The 20,176-nt window shown below is 33.0% G+C and overlaps 1 protein-coding gene across 5 annotated transcripts in view; it reads right to left on the minus strand.

Annotated features, from left to right (window-relative positions):
• LOC118187717 (neural cell adhesion molecule 2-like) overlaps positions 1–20,176 on the minus strand; it is a 1,091,694-nt gene that overhangs the window by 124,330 nt on the left and 947,188 nt on the right. For all 5 annotated transcript variants that reach the window (XM_085815340.1, XM_085815342.1, XM_085815343.1 and 2 more), the window contains 2 exons: positions 14,799–15,002; positions 13,156–13,452 (listed from right to left, as the gene is read on the minus strand). In XM_085815340.1, coding sequence (XP_085671466.1) covers positions 13,156–13,452; positions 14,799–15,002 — 501 coding nt within the window. The remainder of the gene's footprint in view (positions 1–13,155; positions 13,453–14,798; positions 15,003–20,176) is intronic.

Below are 20,176 nucleotides of genomic sequence, written 5' to 3' on the forward strand. Positions count from 1 at the left end.
AAGTTCGGAAAGCATATTGTTTTTACGAAAGGAGAAAACTTTCATACAAGTTCTCACGGGTTGTGGAGTGTCCATTGTGTGTATGCGATAGACTGTCGCCAACTGCCTGTTTCTCGAAATAATTTAGATAGACCTCCCAAAAAGACGTTATGAATTTTCCCACGGAAAATTTCAGTTTCTCAGGCTGTCAAGACACTATCTGAGAACAAATCAGCGCCTGTTAACCAATGGAGAGATGCTCCGAAAAAGACGTTTAGCGAATCACTGCAGCAGACGCACAAGACACGCCCAGAAAACCTGGACATAAAAACAGTGAGTGAAAATAATTAGAGAGTTGTTAGTCTGAAGAATACGCAGTCGTTGCGTAGAGAAGAGAGAGCCTTTCTCTTGTATTTTACGGCTCTTCCCGAGTCGCTAGTAAGCTTTAGAGAGCCTTTCTCTTGTATTTTACGGCTCGTCCCGAGTCGCTACTAAGCTCTGTCAAGAGCGGAAAAAGAAACTCTCAAAGAAGCGTAGCCGGACTTTTTCTCCGCTACCTCTGTTTGAACTTTGTTTGAACTCAAGTGATTATCGTTTCCTATTGTAAACTACTTTGCTAAGCAAACTACTTTGTTATGATAAGCAGTTGAACTTACCTTAAAATTCAATTTGTGAAATTTAACACTTACCTTTATTTACGCTACCAATAATAAAAACCTGACTGTTCTAAAGTCGCTACACCGGTTATAGAGGAAATTATTAGAAATATTAAATCTACAAGATACATGACTACGTTGGACTTAACGTCTGGCTACTATCAAATAGCTATGAGACCCGAAGACATACAGAAAACCGCGTTTATAACAAAATCGGGCACTTATGCATTTTTACGCATGCCCTTTGGGTTGTGTGAAGCCCCGTCAACATTCCAGAGAGCTATGGGCATTGTTCTAAAGCCTGTCCTAGGAAAATCGACTTTAATCTATCTAGATGATATAATTATAACGAGTAGTACGTTGGAACAACATATTAAAGAAGAAGTTTTACCTAGAAGAAGTTTTTAAATTATTAAAAGAGGCCGGTCTTACAATTAACGCCTCAAAATGCAAGTTCGCAACTAAAGACCTTAAATATCTGGGTTGTAAAATTTCGCAAAAGGGTATAGAAACTCAAGATTCAAAAATAAAAGCCATCAAGAATTTCCCACCTCCCAACACCGCCAAGAAACTTTCTTCTTTCCTTGGGTTATGTTCTTATTATCGGTCATTCATAAAAGAATTTGCTAATATTGTTGAACCCTTGTTAGTAATTAAAAGAAAGAAAAGTAAATTTACGTGGACAGCAGAAGCAAATACCGCATTTGAAAGGTTAAAAGAAGCGCTCATCAATGCGCTTGTTTTGAAATTCCCGGAGGGGGCGAAAACATGGAAATTTATGCAGATGCGTCGGACTATGCTGTAGGTGCTGTTCTCATGCAAAATGGTCATCCTTTGGCATTTTTTAGTAAAACGTTGAACCCTACACAAAGGAATTATACAGCTACAGAGAGAGAAACATTAGCCGTATTAATGGCTGTACACAAATTTCGAGTTTATTTCGGCAAAGCGCCAGTAACAGTCTTTTCGGATCATGCGGTTGTTGGTAGACTTTACTCGGAGAAAAACCTAACGCCCAGGTTAATGCGATGGGCTTAAAAACTTCAAGAATATAATCTCATAATTAAATATAAACCGGGTAAGGAAAACAATGTAGCTGACGCACTTTCTCGTATATAAGTGGACCATGAAGGAAATGAACTCAAATGCGCTGTGTTGACTCCAAAAATTTTAGATTCTAGAGAAACAATTATTGCTGAATTGAAAGCTGATCCTGAATTTGGAAGTATCTATGCGTATTTGAAAGAGACCGAAGACTTTCAACATACAGGTATCGATTCAATAAGAAATAGAGCAGAAAACTATGAAATAATAGCTAATTTATTATTTTATACGAAAACAACAAACGAAAATTTCGAATAAAAAACCAGTCATCCCAGCCTCGCTTCGATTAAGCATTTTGAAGGAATTACACGACGCGAAAACAGCGGGTCATTTAGGGGTCAGAAAGACTTTAAAAAGGGTACGCGAGGCGGTATATTTCCCGCAGTTATATAAAATAGTAACTGCGTATGTCAGGTCCTGCAATCAATGTCAGTTAATAAATGATATTAATTAAAGCCCGGCCGTGTACTTAAATAGCATTCGCGCTACATTTCCGAATGAAATTTTAGGCATAGATCTTCTTGGTCCTTTTCCCAGAGTGAGTTAAATAAAAATCGTTTTCTTTTAGTAATTGTAGATCCTTTTTCAAAATGGACAGAAATTGTTCCACTTAAACGCGCGTCAGCCAAAACAGTCGCAGATACATTCTTACGCAGATACATTTTAAAATACGGTGCACCGATAAAAGTCATTAGCGATAACGGTAAACAATTCGTTAGCCAAATATTTGCACTGGACTTGGCATACGCCATATCAAAATGGTTCCGTATAGACCACAGGCAAACATCGCAGAAAGAGTTAATAAAAATATTGTAAAAATAATTCGAAGTTATGTTAGCACACATCACAAGCGCTGGGATGGCTACATAAATGAGTTAGCTTATGCTTTAAGAACAGCAAATCATGATACTACGGGAAAAATTCCCGCAGAATTATTTTTAGAACGAAAGTTAATTACGCCATTAGATAAATTATTCTTTGTGCAACAAAGAGAGCCAGAATTTAAACAAAAATATATGCAAAAACTCATTGACCAGGCGGTTAAAAGCTCGGATACGGCAAGAAAGAGACAAAAATTATACTATGATAGAAAACGCCGTGAAGCAGATTTTAAAGTTGGAGATAAAGTTTTGAATCGGAAATTTTCTTTATTAAGTGCCCCAGACAATTTTACTGCAAAGTTAGCTCCGAAATTTGAAGGCCCCTATGTAATTCAGGAAATCAAGGGAGTAGTATTGTACCTTAAGAACGAGAGAGGGGAAATCTGTAAAGCAAGTACCGACCAGGTAAAAAAATATTATAATCAAAATGATTTTGAAATCCTTAAAAGTTTATTGCAGAACTCAAGCGTAAAAGAAGTAGAAGGTCCAGAAGTAACGTCACCCGCTCCACCACCCAAGAAGCAGAGAATTGAAGAGAAACCTAGCCCTGCTACAAGTCATGCGACGGTACCGAAAAGAAGAAATGAAAACGTTCAGACTCCAGCATTTAAGAAATACAAGAAAGTAACGCCGTCGCGTAAAGAAGCTTTGGTAAAGAAGAAAAGACCACTTACAACGTATCGCAGTAGAAATTCTGCATCGAGGAAAACGCTTCCAGGGCCAGAGTGTCAGGTCCAAACAAGGCCGCCGTTTCCGAGAACGAAAAGACAGCAAGAGGAACGAAAAGACCACCACCAACAGAAGAAATTCAAGCATGATTCCAGACCGGAGGACGCCAAGACCAGCCGTCCAGGGGCAAAACGGAAAAGACAGCAACCCCACGACTACCACTCCAAGAGGCCAGCATGCAGAGGGCGAAAAAGAAATATCAACATGGACGACACTCGAAGGACACAAAGGAGACGACTGACGTCGATGAGTTCCATATCGTGGGAGCAGTTCTGTCGGAGTTCCAATCATCGAAAACTCAAAGATAAGTTAAAATCTTCTATAATTTTTTTTCTTTTGTTCCGAAATGTTATGCGTAAATACGAAGATCTATGTTTTGACGGAAGTCAATTTGTCTCGGTTCAGACTTAGTTTTGTTTTACTTTATTTAGCTAAGGCAAAAGTATTATTTTAAGTATAAAATCTAAGAACAAGCAGTTTCTGTTGGTCGAAAGACTAATTCTGTTATGTTAAAGCCAAAATTTGGCCGAAGATAAAAAATAACTTCGTATTCTTGTATTAATGAAAAATTTAGTTTCAGTGCCGTCAGCTTGGCGAAGAATGCGTAAAGTAAAGATTTATTTTTCTCTTATTCATTTTATGGTAAAAATCATATGGATTAGAATTTTGTAAATATACGTAAATACTTGTAAAAGTAGAATTTAGTCTAGAAGCATAAAATTTTAGATGCTAAAAGTAAATGCTCAAAAGAAATGAATTCAAATTTAAGTATTAAACTGTAGATAAAATCATGCTTTAGAGCGAAAGCCTGCATGTCTAAAGATGAATGAGGGGGAATTTAGAATGAATGTGTTTTGTAGGGTTCTCCACCTACACTTGAATTTTAAGAATGTTAAAATAGCTCACCGAGTTTTAGAATGTCGAGTAAGGTGTGTCTATTTGGTCGTTGAATTCTAACAAATCATTGTGGTTAGGGGAAGTGTGGCAATACTAAAACACGAATATTCCCGTTTGACACCACACATGGTGGAGAGCCAGGGTAAAGTTAAATTCATGTTTGAATACTTGAATGAATGTGAATTAAGCAGTAACTAAGGAAAATAAATCGATCAAAAACAAAAACATATTCAGTGTCAAGAAAGTGTAAATTATAATGTATTTAGAAAGATACTGATACTTATTCCTTCCAGATGCTGAAAGGAAGCGAACAGATTGATTGCTGAAGTCCAGGAAAAGTTGCTGTAAGAAGAGAGGGTTAAATAAGTATCTACAGAAATTTATTCTAACTTTTGTGAGAAAACAGTTTTTTTTTTTTTTTTTTTTTTTTTTTTTTTTTTTTTTTATGTAAACGAGGCTCTTAAATTTTAGTTCAGAATTGTGGAAACTTTTCAACAGGTCATTTCTAGGACCTGCTTCCAAGTTTACCAAATTCTGGCAGCGGCAAATGTAGGGTTTATATTTTTTTTATTTTAACTAACATTTATTTTAAGTTTAAACTATCTTTCGTGTCAAGCCTTACCCCTGGAATTGCCAATGCCAGAGTATGTAAATTTTAGTAGAACGCGCAAAGTATTCAAAATAGTCAGCGGAAGTATTCTGAGTTAAATAGTAGGGAAACGAGTTCGAAAGTGTGCTTTCTTGCTTCACGAGCGTGCAGGTGGCTAGGTAGAAATTGAAGAACCACGCGTTTCGGCCTGTGTGCTTGCCTCGGTAGATAGTTAAATCTTTCAACGTAATATTCAGAAGTTTGCTGAATTGTCAGCGGTATCTTAGAACGCGGTTAGTTTAGTTACGTTTAGAGAGCCTCGTATTTAGTCACTTGTTGTTATTCTTTTTTGAGTTTCTTATTTTTATTTTACCGCCGGGTCAGCGTAGTTTGTGAGCGTCAAGAGCACGCATCTGTAATTTCTAAAGTTGAATAAAAAGCGATTTAAACCCTTCTGAAGACTTTGTGTACTTTCCAGTTCATAGCAGTCACCACTATTGTTGCGTGCAGGTTGGAAGCGCGCAACATTGCAACGTTATATAAAAAGAGAAATTGCTAGAAACGCCGTTTTAAGAAAAAGATCGCAAGAAATGAGACTGATGTAAAAACACTGCAAATGAGATTTAGAGTACCAAATTAAATTTTATTAATTAGTACATATTATATTCTTATAGTTAATAAAATTGGTAAGGGAAATTAAATGTATATTAACGAATAGCTTTAAAATGTAGCAAAACACATAGCATAGCAAGACATTTATGAATATTAACATTTATAATTTATATTGATAGTTAAGAAATGTTTTTTGCTCATTTGTAGATTGTTAAAAATATAAGTCATGTTTTTAGATTAGAAACTTTTAGAAATTAGTGTCGAAATCATGGCTCCTTCATTCAGTGTATATATATATACATAAGATAATATAATCAATATTTCTTAGTAAATAAATTATTATTAACTTACTTTGCAGGTATTGCGCAAGTAGTAGAATAACTTGATTTCGCATTAACTGAATTTAAGATCATACAACATATTCACACACACACACACTTATCTATCTATATATCTATCTATATATCTAGCTATATATATGTATATGTATGTCTTGTCTTGTATATATATATATATATATATATATATATATATATATATATATATACTTTTTACGAATAGAGAATGTTTGTTAAATTTATTTATATATATATGTGTGTGTGTGTGTGCCGGTATATATATATATATATATATATATACCGGTACATGTGTAAATATTACATTATAAACGCGTATAAATAAACAATTAGATGGGTATAAAGATGACGATGGAGAACCTTCATCGAAAGAGCTAATATGGTACTTAAAAATAAGCTTCTGTTAATAACAGAGCTGATAAGTTTCATCATGAAAAGCATGTGATTCTATTATAAGTTCTGATTTTTCTAACTTAAACTAGATTATTTAACTGTTATTTTTTTCAAAAATGAAAATCCAGAGAAAAATCAATTTATGTCTATTGATGGAAGTTTTGAGAACAAGGAAATTTGGATTATTGAACTTCAGTGATAAAGAGAAAATTGGTATAAAATCATACAAAAAATTAATAATAAACTTTCAACCTTTATTTAACATAATAAACAATCAAAAAAAATATGCAAAATGGGAGAGAAACGAAGTTTTAGTATTTTTCATGTGACTTAAAACTCTTTTTATCCAGTTTCGTCTGTTAATCTTGGGAACACAAAGTTTCTTCGCATTCATAATTGGCTCTTTCTAAAATGAAATTTTTTTCCATCACGTTATTTTTCAGGTCTTGAATCAATTTTACGTTTTCTTGTCCTTAAGTAAAAGTTTTCGATTTCTTTTTGTCAAGCATCTCAATCTGTGCTTTAAATGTATGTGATACATTTACTACTACAATTGACAATTGACAATTGTGCTTTCTTGGGGAAATGAATCCGACGTTGAATTTAGAATTAAAATATCTTTGAATTCATCATACAACACTAGATTGTTCAATCTGTGCATGTTGCGTGTAACTTTCTCATTTTTAACTTTTTTGGAAGGTATATTAGCTTCCTTTTTTTAAGGAGTATTGAGATTTTCCCTTTTGAGAGAGCTGATAAAGTCGATTATTTTAGAAAGAGTTCCTCAGGAATTACATGTTTTCGATTTGTAATTTTTCCACTGAAATCTACCAATGCTTTTCTGTCAACGATGAAATTTTGTCTCGTTTTCTAAGTCGATTTTCGTAATGACTTGGAATGAAGAAAAGTCAAACAATTACAATAAAATGCTAACAGTTATACAGACTTGCTCGCCGTTAGATTGCCCTTCTTGGAAACAATATGTTCGCTAAGAGGAAAACAGACTGTGTGAAGATCCCTCATAACCTAAACGAGAATGTCGGTGCATAACAGATCAAAGCCTTAAAAGGCAGATGAGATAATTATTTTGGCAACTGTCATTCTCAATTTCTTTAGGAGCTTTGAGAATTCGTTCTTTTTCACTATCACATCTCAAAGGAAAACACTAAAACGTTTAAGTCAAGTCCTAATTCATTTGTGGGAGCTCTTAAAATTTTCGTAACATAGCGAATCATGTTTTCTTCCTCTTCTTGGCACAAAATGTGGCTACTGAATCGCAGCCTGAACTTAAATTTTTACTTTTAATTTTATGATCACTACTGAAGAACTGAGGAACGAAATCAACAAATCGTCATAACAAAAATGAAAAGTGAAAAAAAAAAAGAACAAGAATAAGCCTGATAAAGGAAGTTGAATATATAAATGCTCTTTCTCTCATGGCGCTCGGGCACAAATAATTTTTTCCCAGTATGCAAAATCTTTCCTAGATTACAGTTACGGACATTAATACTTATTCTCCTGAAGAGATTCAAAATATAAAAGCTGCTCCTATTGCCCGCTAGATAGCATTATTACTTCAGTTTTTCCCCAAAATGGACAGTCTTCAACTGTAAGCAAAATTTATTAATGTGTTTTAAAAATAAATTTAATATTTGAATCAAGCTTATTTTTAGTTATATTTGCATTTATTTATCTACCTTTGTTGCATTCTACTGACTGTATTAATTAGTTTTAATTGGAATTATTTTATTATTTTCCTATTAATATAATTTTCTTTATGTAGCAAGATGGTTCATGTAGAGAGTTATACACTTGACATCGGCACTTAAAATTGTAAATTTTAAGATTTACAAAAATTGACTTTTGTGTTCTTGTTATTAACATATAACGTTCTTTTGCTTACAGAAGTTGTAATCTCTTTTAACTTCAAATCCCATTTGATTATTGATTTGCACTCTATCTACATTAATTCTTTTATTGTGTGTGTGTGTTCTGCTCATTCTGATTAATTGTAGTCCTTTTCTTTTCTTTCATGTATGAGTCTTTATTAGTCTCTTTATTTCTGTTTTCATAAATTTGCTAAATATATAAATACCTATATGGGAATTATATCTTAATGTTCTTCATGATAAAAAGAAAATTTCTCTGTTATTATTATAAATATCAATAGGAATATCATTTGAATTATCAGAGAGATTATCGTTTGAGAATAGTGAAACAAACTTGGGTAGTATTTATTACAAAAGCGCGATATACATTCCCTATCTACCTCAAACGCGTTCAGTTTACTAAGCAGTTATGGTTCTAAGTAGAAAGATTAAATTGAGAATATCTTTCATTGAAAGATAAATTTATTTATAGATAGCCATTGCGCCAAATAGCTGAACTCTGGATTTTGATTATAAGATTTTAGAGTCATTAGATTATTTTGAAGTAGAAGATGTGAAAACGTACAAAGCCCTCGCCAGGACTCCAACCTGGATCTCTCGAATACATACCCAGTGTGCTACTGTTACACTACGAAGGCATGCTGAAAAGAAGGAGAAAATATCTTATATACTTCTCCTTTTAAACGGCCACTTGGAATTATGAAACCCATTTGCTAAATCCTGGTGGTGACGAATTACTGTCCACCACCAGTTCTAAAGTTCAGGCACCTATTGTATAGACATTAGGTTTTTTTTTTAAAAGGAGGAGAAATGAAAATTGTGCAATGCTTTCGCCGGCACCTCTCGAATACGAGCCGAGTGTGCTACCGTTACACTACGAAGGCTTGCTGGAAGGATGAGGAAAATACTTTATAAGGTCATGTGAGAAATACAATGTAGTTCTTATATATCGTTACATGACAAAATTTCACAACATTTAAAAATAAGCAAAGAAAGCAACTTTGGTTTCTGCATCGATTTTGAATAAAAATCTACCGATTTCGAAGGCGAAAATATGCAGGTCCCTATCCTTTGAGAACCAAAATTTACTCCTGAAGAAGAGGATTTATTTTCCGCCTAATTTTAAATTTACCTTTGTTTGCTGTACATAATGTAATTTGATATATTGCAATTATTGATTATTACAATGCCGCTGTAATTAAAAATGTATAAAAATTAGTAACGAATGAGTATAATCAAATAAAAGAGATTTAATACAGAACAAATAAGAATACAGGTACAGATTTTGTATATAATCTTTATTTTGTTGTTACCTTATATTTTTACTTATTTTGTAGTGTAGGTAGCGGAAACGTAAGGGGAACGCTAGACCATCATAATAATAAATTAAATCACCAGGTATTATTCCCTCTTATTAGCCTTCCTTAAGAGCCTAAGAGTTAGGAATGACCGCAGTTGAACCCTTCCGATTTAAAAGCTGTGTTCATTCCATGGCTACGAACAAACTCCGTAGTCTTCGGCAGCCCATCATACTCATTCCACAGAATGAGATCACCACTTTTTTGCTGCTACTTTGGTAGGAGCGGTATGATGGTGCTGTTTTTAGTCTCTTGCCAACTTGAAAAACGCCGTTTTTAAGAACAGCAAAATATTCAAAACTTAAAAAATTTGCTATACCGTTGAAAGTAATGTATTAATTTTTTGTTGAAAACCTCATTTTTCAAGACGGCAGACGACATTAAATAAATATTTTTACTACAACAGAAAATACTAATGTAAAGTTAAATTATTACTTTTATAGCAAATAAGTAGAATAAAAACATCGCGCAAACATTTAATAACAACGAAATATTACACTTGATTGAAAATATTCAAAATAAATTGAAATTGAAAACACTTTAAAATAAATTGAAAACCAACATTATTTGAATTGAAAACACTTCAATAACACTTTATTAATATTTTTTAGACAATAAAATATGCATATTTAAAGTAATAGAAAAATATGTACTTAGTTTTTGTCGAGTGTCTAATAACTTTTAAGAATATATAGATAAGTACCACAATAAAAAAAACATCTGATGTGTATACCACATGACGTCCTTACGGAATATTAAGTTATACGCATTTTGCTTTGCATTTCATTTAAACTTATTGGATTGAATTAAATCTACTTCGACGATAGCTCATAAACCACAATAGAATAAATGCACTCTTTAAAATTCACTATATTTCTTTATCATAGCGACACTCTGGTTAAGGTTCACTTAACACATTATATTTCGTCCATATTATAATTCAGAATGCACAAAATTTATATCATTTGAAGAATTATCTAATCGTTGCCACATGTTCTATTCAAATACAATAATAAATCTAAAACGATGTACAAAAGAAATTAAGCAAATAAAACAAAAAGAAACAGTTTTTCACAGACGATTCAGTATTTCTCATTCAATTCTTTCAGTTCTCACTTAGCCACAAACCTAAAATGCATAAAAACTCGAAATATCTGTATTAAAAATTACGAAGTAAATCTTAAACACTTATTTCCTCGAAAAAATTCCAGAAAGGATTAAGCACGATTTAATTCGCAATAATAAATGAAGGCGTTATCTTTGTTGTTGCGAAGCTTAGTCTTTCTAGATTGGCAATAAATCTACTATTCTGCTGTTTCAAATGTCAACAAATATCTCCGCCATGTTATTTAAAAATTAGGCTAAATTGCACTTAAACAACTTTTAAATTGTTGATAATTCTACAAATATTGCTTGCATATTTCCTAAAGGCATAAAAACCTTAACCGGAATATAAGAACAACATAATTCAATCATTTTTAAAGCAAAAAATGCACAATTTACAAACATATAAGAGTAAAGAAACTGAGCTCACTGAGACGGGTAGCAGAGTGGATATATTTATATATGTCTGGTGCGGCCGATTGCAACCAAAATACGAGGTGCACGTCTGCATGTTATAGCAGTGTTACATACAAAATTTCAACGTTCTAAGGCTACTCGTTTTTGAGGTATGCGAGATACATACATACGTACGTACAGACACCACGAAAAATTCTCTTCAGAATTCATTTTAAAGCAGTTTTATAATTTTTTTGGAGGAAAAGAGTCTTTTATTCTGTCCTTACGTACAGATGTTACGCAAAAACATCGTTAAATTGCATTCGATAGCGGCCAAAATGTATATTTTCGTTGCTACCTGAAACTTTTCGAAATTACAATACTTCCTTTTTACTTCGTACAAGGAAGTAAAAATCGCAACCGTAATTTAAATTTCAATCGAAAATTTAAAAAATGAAAGAGAAAGGGAGGGAAAAATTTAAAAAACAAAAATTTTATAGACAGATAAAACAGTTTACAGCCAAATAATGGATCATGAGGAATTAAAAATTAAAATATGTATTATTATTAAAAACAATACCTATTATTGTATATATATATATATATATATATATATATTTCCAATAATAGGTATTGTTTTTAAAGTCATGTCCATCCTTTAATATCCCCTCCCTGAAGTATATGCCAATCAGCTCAATTTATATCCCGAATAATTTCGAGAAATTAAACATAAGGATGTTCATTCAATGAAGAACATACTTTCCTTAATTAATACCAGGCTATGTAGCTTTTCTTGATTTTGAAACCCAAGTTGGCCATAATAAGGTCTGAAAAAAAGTTTTTAGATTCAGATACCAATTATTCCTGGTACTTATCTATAACGACATTCATGGGTTAATTTGAAGAAACTATAGCTATCCAAAATCCAGAATAGAACAAGGTGTAAAAGCTGCGTGTATAGATAACATTTAGGAATAAAAGGTATAAAATAGCGTAATAGAGCACAAATATCCTGTAACCAATTCGCGAGTCAATAAAATAACCAGTTAAAAGCAATAATAAGCAGATCACGTCATACCGCACGGCGCTGCGCTGTCAATATTTATTATATCATCCCTTGCATTAAAATTATTTAAATAATCATAAAACTCCGTCGACCTAAGATCTCGAATTCCCTTGCCCGAGAAGCGTACCACTTAAGAGGTCGTTCGAGGGCGGGAGAGGTGATGCTAACAAGAGAAAGTTAAAAAGGACGGCAACCTCAGAATAATAATAATGAAATATGTACTTGATTATATAAAAATGAAATGGCCTAATATTATAAGAAGATAACAGTACCAGATTGCGTAAAATCCTAATATACGATACGGCTTCCGTGCGATTTTAAAAAATGTTGGTGACAACAGAATAATTCTAGTATTACTCATCATAAATACCGTGTTTTTGTTGCTCATCATAATGCGGACAAATCCTGTCTGTACCGTATACTTAAACCCCAAATTGAACTATTGGGTTTATGCAGTGCTGTTTATACTTTCCATCAGTTATCACGCTCCAATAACCAATATTATTTACATTTAGCACTGAAATATGCATACATATGTAGAATCGGTACTTACTGTCTAGGAATATTATGTCTGTAAACTTACTCCTTTTGTGGCTGTCTAGGGGCTAATAAACTAGTCCAATTTACAAATAACTTGAATATTTAAGGGAAACATGAATGGTCGCTACAAACTACAAAATGATTAATGTGTAGAAAGATGAATTTTCACAGATGATATATACAGATGAAGAGAATCGACTGTCTTTTACATGTGAACATCTTTCAGTCGCGTCATCGTCTTAATGGCGGAATCGTCCGACTTCCATCATCGAAAAAGTAAAAGATTTATTCTCACAGCTTGTCGCGTCATCCAATTATAATGAACAATGCCATCCCACACATATATAAATTTTTACTGAAATATACGTAAGTAATATATACAGAGTATTCATTTCCTTAATACAATTAATTAATTTGTAATCTCGGTCACATTTTTAATAATAGTAAGGTAAAAACTAAGTTAACAAAAGCAGGGCAATATATTTCTATAGTTCATAGCTCTGAATATATCATTTTATCGAATTATTAATATGAGAGACGTATTAGAGCAAACAAATATTTACATAAATTTGCATCATCATAGCTGATAATAGATACTACGCTTACATGATACATTAAGTGTCCAGCCGTCTTCCACAGCCTGTCCTGGAAGCATAGGATTTTCTGCTCTGCAGCTGAGATACTTGTTGTTATGATCCCCAGTTGGCCAGAAGTTTAAAATGCTTGTCGTTCGGTTGCGATCTGGAGAGAAACTTTCCGACGTATTCGCCAGCTGCGTCGTGCCAAGCAACCACGTAATGCGGGCTGCTGGCCGAGATCCCGTCGAGATGCATTCCAATTCAGCTCGACGCCCGGCTGACAAGGGTCGACGGATGGACGTTATTCGTACTTCAACGGGCTTCACTAAAAGGAAGAAAAAGCATTCGTTCAAAAAAATAGATATTTTTATTCAAGAGAAAATATTTTCCCGACACATTTTCTGAGCTATTTGAATGCTTTTATGAAATTCGTGTTTCATTTTTTCTTTTAACTATACCTACAGCTTTAAATTATTATTCATCTTCGCATATACCTTTTATTTATCATGCAGGCTTGTTATTACTTATTCATGCATAATTCATTATGAAACAGTTTACTCGTATGCAATCTAAGTAAGACTTTACACATAGGAAGACTTTACCTATATATATCCTCATGTCAGTAAATATCCTTGGAAATAGTTTATTCTTTTGTACACTGTATGCATTTTTGGCAGTTCAGATAATCCTTATTCACCTAGAAGCTTAGCAAAATAAGCTAATTGCTTATATTTTTTTTCTTCCTAAAATCATAAAATGATATTAAAACATGTTTAAACTTTTGATATAGAATGTGTAAACTGCAAATGACGTCTGGTACGTTTTGACATTATGAATAAATAATAATTTATATGAAGTTCATTGTTATTATCTGCAAACACAGGCGGTATTTTATTGCAGAAAAAATTAACAAGTATTTTCTTTAAAATAATGGATGAACAAAAAACTGAAACATTTAGGAATGTTATTGCGAAATTCTTTTTAAAATATTTTATTACAAATGGCAATAGTATAAGAAAACTCCTGGTATTTCTAGGTGAAGTAGGCATTATTTAATTTCTTGATCTGCTCTTTTACTTTTTTAATACAAAATTGAAGTATTCTTTGTAAGATTCGCTTGTTCTTTGTTGTTTGTACGAGTATATTTTCTTAGAATATATTGCTGTTTAGCTGAATTCTCTTTACTCTTTTCTGATAATATGAACTGCAGATAAAAGAAAATCATATAGTGAAACGATCTTTGCAGTTAAATTTCGCTTTTACTATTGATTTTGAGTTCAAAATATTTATGTCATGAAATAAAGTCATAACTTCAAACATAATTTAAGTTATTTCTTTTAACAGCAAGCTTAGAAGAAGAGTCTTTAACAATTGAAAGTTCAGCCGTTGTATAAAATTAATCACAAACAGAGTAACGGTAACGGAAATATAAAAGGTTTAAGGCTAAACTATACTGTTGAAATATAGTTTTGTTAATGAAGGATAAAATTAGGTTTGTTGAAAGATAGCACAATGTAATCAGTTACTAAGAAGGAGCACATGTCATCTTCAGCTTCGCGAAAGCCAAATTATTTTTTAGTGTAAACGGAAGTATATTTCAGAGGTTAGATGACAAAATGTATGCAATTCAAACAATAAATATTTAAAAGAAAATCTTGTGAGGATACTTACGATTTAAATTAATCTTCACTGATGTCGCTACAGCAACTGTTGCATTGTTGTTGTTAGAATTGCAAGTAAGCACCATTAAGAGATCAGAGCGGAGTAACCTCGGTATTGTCAAATCATTTCGAACGACTCCATCTGGAAGGGTCTCAAAAGTATCATCCAGAAGGGTAGACGCTCTCCACCAAGTCACAGCAGGGGGCGGAACACCTGTGCAGAGAAAAAAATATATTCTACTCAATGTATACATTATAAAACAATTGCACACCCTTTAATGTTCTGCATGTTTAAAATAAACATTGATATATTTTATAGCAAAATTAGCACAGGTATTTTCTGTTTTCGTCTGCATCTCTAGTGAATACTTTAGCAGTAATCTTTATGCATTTGTGGCCGTAGCTCTATTACAATTTTGCGAAATACCGAGCGTTCTAACTAATACATTTTTTATAACGATAGATTAAAAATTGTTCCAAAGGCGAGCAAATTTATAATGGATTGAATTGGACCACTTCATGTCAGCAAAGTACGTGAAGGTCGTTTGTCTAAGCATTGTCATACGTTTGATCGAAAATATCCGAGAATAGAATAGAAGCCTCTTTTGTTTTTCTTCCCCTGCGAGCAGACTTCTAAGTAAAGAATAAAATGAAACTATGCCTTTTATAAAACGTAAGTACACCGGAGATTAAATTCTTTCTCCACCAAGACATAGAATAGACTCCACCAAGGCAGAACTTCTACGCAGAGGAGAAAGATGGTATACTCAATACATTTCTTGATAAAGCAAAAATATGTCGGTTTCTATTTGCATAAATGATTATATTTTCAAATAAAATTAATTCAGGTATGTGCTGTTTTCTTCTTTAACTATGGCAATATTTTAATGCATTTGCTTCTTTTTCATTATCCATCCAAATAACGAGACACCAAATATTCCACCTATTACCTCATTTATACTTACTCATACCACTTATGAAAAGTATAGTTACATTTTCATTATTGTTATGTTATCATGTAAACACAAAATTTCCATGATCAGCATTATATTAAACCTAAAAAACTTCTCGGCTTAAAAAAGTTCATCTGGCACCAATAGTACGAAAGGTATTACCTGGGCATCTAATAAATAAGTCCAGGTTTTTTGACGATTTATTCTTGAACAATCTAGCCACCAAATTCCAGAAATGACTTTCAAATAAATATATTTTAAATGTCCCTGTTGCGCAAAAGACATTATTGTCTAAAATATCTGTGTCTTGTAAAAATTCGAAACATTTCCCAACAACACAGTAATGTCTCAACCCTCATTATCCACCATACAATTCAAGGTGATGTAAGCACTTATCTTAAGGGAGAAATAGTGAAAAAGGTACCATATAAAGGACGGGATGTTTCTATTAGAAGACGGTTTATTATTCCTTCTTTCTCTTTGCATCTATTTAATATCAGCCATTTTGTGTGCAGAGGGGAGATGATCAAAAGCAATAAACTACAGATAGTAAAGAAATTTATATTTTAATAAGTAAATGTTTAAGCCATTAAGACGAGAAAAGTAGGAAAATCCTCATTCGTTCACAAAGTCCACAAAAACTGCTTTAGGCAAATTCTATTTGAAAACAAAATTGAAAAACTATCCATCTGTACACAAACACATTCTCTGAGCTTTCTACATTTCTAGGAACATTAAGGGAATTCTTATTTCAGTCTGTTATAGCCTGATATCGACAGTATACTCTCTGCCATTTCGACCAATATTTTCAGGTATTTCAAGTTATGTGAATCACAGCTTAGGGGAATTTTGATAGCCTAAAATATTTCAAAATATTGATCCCCTAAAACATCCTTAATGAGAGTAAATAATTGCATAAAAGGATCCGAACCCCAGCAGATGAGGTGACTGCCATAATAAATGAATCTGATTTTGATCAAAGAAACTTGAGTTCTTTTCTGACATGCCGTTTGATAAAAAAAAGGAATTATGCTGAACCGTTGAAAGGTTAATTCTTTTTTCACTATAGCTTGAGCTGCTCGCTTATTAATGATATACTTCACACATGACATTTATAAAGCGTACTCAAATGTTTTTGACTTGTCGATTTAAAATTCTATTAGTTACACGGTTGTTACATAACTTTGTAGTAAACCTTTTAAATAAAAGAGATTTTTTCCTTTTTTTGCTCAGATGAAATCGAAATGCCGCAAATATATTAAAATCACTAATGACCGATTTCTTTTCTCAGGTGAATCATCATTTAGTGTTATTTCAGAATTATTACTAAAATAAATTTCCTAAGAAACTGAGCGGTGTATACAGCAGTATCCTCGGATAGTCCGCGTAATCGGTTACATCAGTATCCGAAATGCTTGAAAATGGACAATTTAGGAAATAAATAGATACATAAAATAAAGACTGATTTAAAAGTAATTTCTCCTATTGTCTAATAAATAAACCGCTTTTAATATATTCAAACACCTTTATTAGAAATTATTCTTTTTATTATATTAATTTATAATTCCTTTTTTATTCCTTTTTTATTCCTATTTTTTATTCTCTATCTCTTTTATAGAATAGCATAATCGATGTCTGAACATTTTTTTGGTTTTGGAAATTTCTCTCCATACATTTCTTTATAACAACAAACTGCACTGTTTACCCTTCGGGGAATAATACGACTGAGGTTCAAAATTGTGATCATCTTCAGTTCAAGGTTTCAAATATTATGATAGTTCTAAACAATTGCTTGGTCGTTATTTTTCATCCAGTCATTTCGACGCAGTCTTCATTTTACTTTTCCTCCTGCTCTTCATAGCCGGTTGTTCATTTATGCTAATAATTGTTTCAGTACCTACATATACATTAAAGGTGTGGTGTGTGGTGTATTTAATTATGGCAAAGCTCACGAGGGCTATCTGCCTAAGGGGAGGAATGCCTTTCGTGGAGGACTTTCTAAGGGAAACTGGCTCGTATACACGTTACACATGGGGAAAACCACGAAAACGCCCATGCAGCCAGCCCGTTCGCGGGATTCGAACCTCGGACCGAACTACCAGTGTTCAGCGACTTTACCGCTCGGCCGCTGGTGGGCCTATACATTAAAGGAATCTAACTCAATGGAACAAATTTGCCGTCCAGTTTCCAGTACGTTATTAACGACTAGCAAAATGAAATTCGAAATCAATGAAATAATTTAAACAGTGCTGTATGCTGAACTGCCCTCATATTGCATCCGTTAATTCATGCAATGCTTCGCCTACGTTTTCGATAAAAATTCTGATGTGGTAGGTGGCAGTTGTTTAGAAATTCAGTTAAAATTGGCTTAGGATGATAAGTAGTAAGATCATGATTATGTGTTTATCATGCGGCAAAATAATAGGACTTAATTTTTGATATATTGTAATATTCCTTGTATGTAATGTAGTTCCCTAAGGGGATAGGTAATAAAAGTTTCTATCTCACAGAGGAGTGTTTATCCCTGGTTACTTATAGTGTACATTTTTATATATTTTTATTTAAATTGCAGAGACAAGTAGAATAAATTCATTCAATATCTAAGATTAGTTAAATCTTAAAAATCTAATCTATTTTCTCTGCATTAAAATTGTCATGCAAATACTCGGTAAGGGGATGCTACCGACCAAGCCTGCCGGAAGAACAGTTAAGCCAACGACGTATAGCTGAAAGAAGAGAGGAGAAAATCTGACAACGAGAAGAAGAAACGTGCTTGATGCGAGAAGGACGGCATGCTCGTGAGAAAAAATTTGAAATTAGTTTGGCTGTATTCCAAGAGTGGAATTTTTTCTTCTTCTTTTTTTTTTTTTTTTTTTTTTTTTTTTTTTTTTTTTTTTTTGTGTGTGTGTGTGTGTGTGTGTGTGTGTGTGTGTGTGTGTGTGTTAAGAACTGAGAGATGCAATGATGCAATGCATTACTTACGCGTTTGATGTAAATGTGAATAAAAGCAATACTTTGTGAAAAGTGAATGTGTATTTACAAAATTAAAATATAGCTCATGTTATTGTTAAACCTGCATAAGTGTCCCAGTTTATTTCCTGCAAATAGAGTTGACTAATAACATTCATAAGTGGATGGAAACGAATCTACAAAGATGAATTGATCAAAGGATCGATATATGACAAACATCTTTTCAGACCAAAACGGTTAATAAGCAATATTCAGATAAAGCATTTGTAACTCATGCCTTCTGATTTGAATGCCCCAATAACGGGAAATTATTAAAAGGTGTGTGATGGCAACTGCGACCAGAATAAATCCTGTTCATCAGTGATTTTACTTAATACCTTCGCATATTTTGAAGAAGCCTTTTTATCTTCATTTTCAGAATCTATAATACAAACATTGTGAAAGTTGCTGCTTTTCATTCATTACTTTGGATAAATAGGAAGGTGTAGTCATACCTTGCGATTTGCACAGAACGTTCATTTTGATCACTTTTTGACTTGATGTCTAGTTCATTTAATTTTCACTGCCTCTTTTATGAAATAATATCAATCTTCATGAAATAGATAACATTCAGATAGTGTTCTATATTGAGCCTTTTTTGTTTCTTGGTGACAGAAACATGATCAGATTTTCTTTTTGCTCTCATTCGTCTTCCTTTCCTGATGATTTTTTTATTTTAAACGCGTATTAAAATTGAATTATACCAAATGGTCTTTACTGTAGACTTGCGTATCGGAAATTAATAGACAGAAGCTAATGTAACTTAATGATCATAAACGTCCATTGCTTACTCGAGTTACCTAGATTACACATTAACGACAGCGGTTGAAATCGTATTGAACAGCTGCGAGAGTATCGTGTCTTAACGCTTCATGTTATTAGGCGCGCAAACAGGAAAAAAATTAAATGAAGCCGAAAATGTTTCATCAGTCTCACCCCGCCTCCAACAGTGACAGTTATATGAGCTCAAGAACGATCTACTTGAACACATATATATGCATATATATATATATGTGTGCGTGTGTGTGTGTGTGTGTGTGTGTTGTGTGTGTGTGAGTGATGTACCAGCTTTTGTCCGAAATAAATAGATTGGTGAAGAATCATAGATGTAGTCGTAGCTTAAATTATCAGACGGTAAGTTCAAAAAAACAGGATCCATTTATTATATTTCAGGAGAAAATAGCAGTTACAAAAACTAAGATCTATAAGAGTAAATAAAAAAGAATTACTAATAACTTTTTGTATGAAGTTTACTGCATCATTACATTAAAGGAAAGACCCCGATATTGCGAGTCCTTTTATTGCCTCTGGAAAGGCGGAGCTTCCAAGAAATGACGTCAGCCTCGTCAGCCAATCCAGTTCGCTTTAAATATTACCAGAACATTCTATAACTGTAGGTGTAGAAAAGGCGGGAAAAACAACTTGA

The sequence above is a fragment of the Stegodyphus dumicola genome, chromosome 4 (assembly GCF_044657685.1).
Source record: "Stegodyphus dumicola isolate Sdum_Otavi_A_Nest chromosome 4, ASM4465768v1".
NCBI lineage: Eukaryota > Metazoa > Arthropoda > Arachnida > Araneae > Eresidae > Stegodyphus > Stegodyphus dumicola.